Raw genomic sequence first — 6,188 nt, forward strand, 5'->3', positions numbered from 1 at the left:
GAATATTTCCGAATTGTGAGCATACATCCACAAGACCTATCATTACTCATTAGAAGATTAGTGGTGAGAAATACAGGGTAGGTTTTATCAAGAAGAAATCAAAAAAACACATTTGAATGAATCTGAAAGAAATGTTTATTTGATAAAAAAAATATTGAGACGAGATAAGGATAAGTTGCTTGTGAAATGGATTGGATTCCACAACCATCATTCATAAATTGAGAGAACTTATTAGAGTAAGATTGTAAATAATTAGAGTAAGATCATATGTTAGATCAATGTATAATGTATCATTCAATGTTGTAAATATTAGAGTAAGATCAGATGATGTAAATAATGGACATTGTATAGTTTTATCGATTCAATTTGTTGTAAATATAGAGTAAGGTCATATGATGTAAATAATGGACATTGTATAATTTATCGATTCACATTTGTTGTAAATAATTAGAGTAAGATCATATGATGTAAATAATGTACATTGTATAATTATCGATTCACATTTGTTGTAAATAATTAGAGTAAGATATATGATGTAAATAATGTACATTGTATAGTTTTATCGATTCACATTTGTTGTAAATAATTAGAGTAAGGTCATATGATGTAAATAATGGACATTGTATAATTTATCGTTCACATTTGTTGTAATAATAGAGTAAGATCATATGATGTAAATAATGTACATTGTATAATTTCGATCACATTTGTTGTAAATAATAGAGTAAGATCATATGATGTAAATAATGTACATTGTAAATTATCTATCCACATCTGTTGTGGATATCATTGTAATATTCTTTACATTGTGTGTTTTTTAAATAAAACCACTTGAATTGAATGTTCGCTCTTTCATTTCTCATTTTTGTCATAGAGAAGTGTGAAGTAGTAGTAGCATGTGGCACAAGGTGTCTAGATATTGAATGGGTGAGTACATGTATGTGTGTCACCTAGAAACGCTTCATTAGCGAGTGAACCAGACACATGAAACAGTTTGTTCTGTTTGTATATCTCACTTTCTCAACATGAACAAACTCGTCATTGTAAATTTCGATAAGTTAATTGCACAAGAGGAAAAGCCTGTATGGTGTAAGAATGGGGCATTGATACCACATAACGCTAGAATTCTCATTGTGGGCCTATCTGCATGCGGTAAAACAAATTTATTGTTCAACTTGATTTTTTCCAAAAATGGATTGAGATTTAAACATATTTATTTAAATACTAAAAGTCAATATCAAGATATGTACTTGTTTTTAAGAAAAGTCTTTTCAAAAATGAAAGGTATTGAATTTCATGTGAATGATAGTCCCGATAGCATTCCACACCCAAATAATATACCACAATATTCTCTAGTTATATTTGACGATTTACAACTTAGTCACACACACCTCAAATTAGAGATTATTTTACTATGGGTAGACATCGTAATATTGATACAGCATATTTAATTCAAAGTGATGGTGCAACACAAAAACATTCCACCAGAGATAATGCAAATATGATTGTTATATTCAAAATGATCAATTATCACTCAAATTAATACATAGAGACTATGTGGGTGAAGATATTTGCTTCAGAGATTTCAGTAAATTGTGTTCAAATGTGTGGAATTCTAAGAAGCATTGTTTTCTTACTATTATGACTGAATGTGTAGCTAATAGTGGAAAATATAGGCAGGGTCTGGATAACTTCATTGACATTCAGTAGAGAGTGAGTAGCAGTGAAAGAATGAGGATGTCTCGTAGAAGACAAAATGCTAGCGTTGCTCTAATCGATAAGATCAAGAAATTGAGGAAAGTTATTAGAGATAAACATAGAAGCATTGTACATTTTGAAAAGCAATCTGACGATTACAGAGAAAAACTTTTAAACCGATTATCACACCTCTAGTTGAAATGGGGAAAACTAAATCTTCTCACCAATCTGATCAGAGTTTTATACCAAAAAGGAGGAACAAGAAGAAGAAGAAGATGAAGACGAAGAAAGTATGGAACTAGGAGAGAAAAACATGATGATATTAGTGAAACAATAGAAGTTGCATCACCATCAGCAGCTGAAAAAGATCTAAGCATGAACGATTCAAGTATATTTAATTCAACTAGGCTTGTGAGTGATACAAGCAGCAAAATAAAGAAGATAAAGAATCAAGTGCTTGCACAATATTTGTATACATTTCATAGTGAAAAATTGGATAACTCGATTCCTTATGAAATTTCCTATGATTCTGACCAAAAATTATATTTTATGGGTGAGATGGTTGTTAGCTTTGATTACTACTTCTTTTATATTGATAACGAAAAATTCCAAATTACGCATGGTCTATTAGAACTGTTATTTGCCCCAAGACCAAATTCATATCTCTTTGATGAAAAAGATCTAAATAAATACAAGAAGATTTTATCAATAACAAAAGTTCATTTGGATAGACGAGGATATGTGAAACGTAACACTGGTGTAAAGTCTTGCTCAATTCAAATGCTGTTTCCTGTTAAAAAAACAAGTAAGAGAGGTTCAGGGTTATTGAAATTTGCAAAAAATACTTCTAGCAATAGAATTTACCAATTTATGACAACTATGATGAATTGGTTCAGAGACTTCATTTATTAAAATCATCAAAACTTGCTGGACACTCGGCTCATGATGTTGAGATTGCATCAATTATAGAGGAATTACGTGAAGGTAAAATTATTGTTTAGTTGCAGAATGAGCGTGCACAGATTCGGAGGTAAAAGTGAGAGAGTCGCTGCGAAGAAAGAGATTGTATGGAATGAACCAGATTTTGACAGTTTTAGTGAGAGAATAATCCAGGCAATTAATCAACAGGGTGTTAGTGAATCTCTGCATTCGTATTTGGATTCACAATTATCTAATATAGTTAAGAATATTGGATTGAACAAGATCGAAAAGGAACACATCTTCAGTACATTACAACAGTTATCTGACAATATTGATAGAGGAGTTAAAGAGAAATCTATCAATTTGGAGAATTCTCTACATGATCTCAAATCAACAACAGAGATATTCAGATCGCACTTGAATATGATCAACAATAATAAAGTTGACAAGAATTATTTTGGAGGTGAAATGGATGTGCGAGACAATAGTGCTAAAACTAGTGTCAAAGAAATCGAAGAAGTTGATTGGGAAACGAATCCATGGAAACGAACATCAAGCATAAGAAACAATGTTCAAACACTGTTAGAAGCAAATAAGGCTGGAAACAAGTTTAAACAAGTTAGAGTAAGGTGTTTCTCTGACAGTCAGGGAAGACAGGTCACAAATAGGATCAGGTCAAAGAGTAATTATGAAGTGTTTAATATGATGGAGCCAGGGGCGAAATTTGAAAGAGTCACAGAGGAGAGTGAATGTATGTGCTCTGATATGGGTAATGAAGACCTCGCTGTGTTTATTGCCGGAACAAACGATGTGGCATGTAACGAATCTAATCGTCTGATTCAATCGTGTAAGCGGAGACTCACAAATATGTGCCACACCAATGTATTGATCTTCTCAGTTCCACATAGATATGATCTACCGAGATGGTCATGTGTGAACAAGGAGATTAGAAGAATCAATGAACGCTTGGAAAAAATAACCAAACACTTCTCCAATGTGTGTTTCTCAGATTTAAGTTCTTTAGGGCCAAGATTTCATATATCACATGGTCTTCACTTGAACTATCTGGGGAAAAAATTCATTGCCGATACCATATTGAACACCGCATGGAGAATCACGGAAGCCATGGAGTCACCTAACCAGCCAATCCCTTTAGGACAACAGAGTGAGAACAAAAGCATTTTTTAGACTGAACGGCTCAACTACTGACCTATCGCCACCTTCCAGGACTTCAAGATGCAATGCGAAAGCAACAGTGAATAATAATTATATAAGAACTCAAATTGAGGGTTGCCAGAGCACTGAAGTGAACATAATTTCATGGAACTGCCAGGGTTTAATGAATAAAATCAATTACCTAGAAGTAATTGCTCTTGAAAATAAATGTGACATGTTAGCACTAAGTGAGCACTGGATGAGTGATGACAAAATTGTCAATATTGGCTTCGAAAATTTTAAATTAAGATCATACTCTTGCAGATCCAATAGAATTCATGGTGGGACTGCTATTTTCATTAAAAATAAGTTAGAGTTTGATGTGATCCATAAAATTAGAAATATGTCTGCAATCAAAGTACCTGAATTGAATGTAATCTGCATGTCATTATAAAGACCCTTTAACATAGATAGTGCAATCTTTAATAATTTTCTAGTCATTCTTAATGACATGTTAAGCTATCTGTTTACTTTTAAAAAATTCAATGTTATCCTATGTGCTGATTTCAATGTTAATTTTAATCAAGAATCTAGTCAAAGAGATGATCTTCTCAATTTACTAAATAGCTTTAATATGCAAATAACAACAAATGAGATAACAAGACCTAGTGCAACTGGTGGCTCTTGCATTGACAATATTGCTACTGACATTCATTTCAGTAGATGGGAAAGTAAAATAATAAACACAATTTTCTCAGATCATTTCGCTATTGGGATGTCAATAAAACTGGAAAATACAATAAATTATGACAAGAATAAGAATATTATTTTAAGCACAAATAATAAGGGTGAAGGCTTAAAGACTAAAACAATGGGTAGGAAGTTTGGGAAGTCCCAAATTCAGCGCTTTATAAATGATCTAGATAAATTGGATTGGACTGAACTTTATCAGAGTCCTGTAGAAAACAAATTTTCATACTTTTACAATTTGCTCAAATATTTTTTTGATCTTCACTTTCCATTTGGTAGAATAGTAAGAGCGAAACAATGTAGTAATAAGTGGATTGATAATGAGATTGTCGATGAACATAAAAGGCTAATTGAAATGCATCAGCGATACAGGAAAGACCAAAGTAATATAAACTTAAAGAGAACTATAAAAGCACATAAAAAGCATCTAAAAAGAATTATCCTCTACAAAAAAAAGAATTATATTGACTCAAGAAAAAGAATTATATTGACTCAAAAATAGAAAAATCAACAAATGTAAACAAAACAATATGGCAGATATTTAACAATGAAACAACAAACAAAAAGGACAAGAAAGTTATTAGAAATATTGTACTTAAAGAGAATGGTATAGACATAGACGATCCGTATAAAATTTCAAACATACTAAACAATGATTTTGTAGGGATGGTTGACACTCATGTCATCCCTTATCTAACCAAAAGTGACGTAACAGATGAGAAAAATGAAAAAGTTACAAAATTATCATTTAGATGTAAAACAATTGAAGAGAAGGACTTAAGTAAAATAATAGATTCGATAAAACCAAATGGTCAGCCGGCTATGATGACATACCAATAAAAATAATGAAGGATGCTAAGTCATCACTCATCAAACCTCTTTTGCACGTAATCAATGCCTCAATTATAACTGGAGTGTGCCCAAATGAATTAAAGATCAAAAGTAATACCAGCATATAAGAAAGGAGATCCATCTGACCCTCTCAACTACAGACCTTTGCCATCCAACCTGCCCTATCTAAAATATTTGAAAAGTGTTTACTAGTTCAGTTAATTAATTATTTTGATACTAATGGTATACTTGACAAAGAACAACATGGCTATAGAAAAAACAGGTCAACCATTACTGCTTTGATAGAGTTCATAGAAAATATTTTAGAAAACTTAGATGAGGGATTAAATACTGTGGGAGCATCCTGGATCTAACCAAAGCATTTGACAGTGTGAATCATAAATTATTATTAAATAAACTTCAAAATTATGGAATTAGAGGTAAAGAGCTTAGCTGGATCAAGTCATATCTAGAAGGACGGCAACAGTATGTAAATATAGAGTATACAAGCAATAAAAATCAGTACAATATGGATCAAACTTAAAATGTAATAACTATTCTGTACCACAAGGATCGGTGTTAGGTCCATTTTTGTTTCTGTGCTACTTAGGGGGGTTGCCTAAATACATGTGTGATTTAGTTGAAAATAGTAAATTATGCTTATACGCGACGATATAAGTCTGTGCATTGCTGATAAGGACTGGAACACAACAGAAATTGAATGTAACAGTTCTATATCATTAACTAAAAAGTACCTAAATCACAGACATCTGCTACTTAATGATAACAAAACAAAGTTCCTCCATTTTACTTGTAGAATTCAGAGGTGAAAC

General features: G+C 32.0%; 1 protein-coding gene across 1 annotated transcript in view; it reads left to right on the plus strand.

Moving 5' to 3' along the window:
- The first annotated feature begins 3,321 nt into the window (after positions 1–3,321).
- Positions 3,322–6,188, plus strand: part of LOC120351025 (coiled-coil domain-containing protein 142-like) — a 24,646-nt gene continuing 21,779 nt past the window's right edge. Inside the window, exon 1 of the mRNA XM_039426837.1 lies at positions 3,322–3,436. Coding sequence (XP_039282771.1) covers positions 3,322–3,436 — 115 coding nt within the window. The remainder of the gene's footprint in view (positions 3,437–6,188) is intronic.

The sequence above is a fragment of the Nilaparvata lugens genome, chromosome 1 (genome assembly GCF_014356525.2).
Source record: "Nilaparvata lugens isolate BPH chromosome 1, ASM1435652v1, whole genome shotgun sequence".
Classification (NCBI taxonomy): domain Eukaryota; kingdom Metazoa; phylum Arthropoda; class Insecta; order Hemiptera; family Delphacidae; genus Nilaparvata; species Nilaparvata lugens.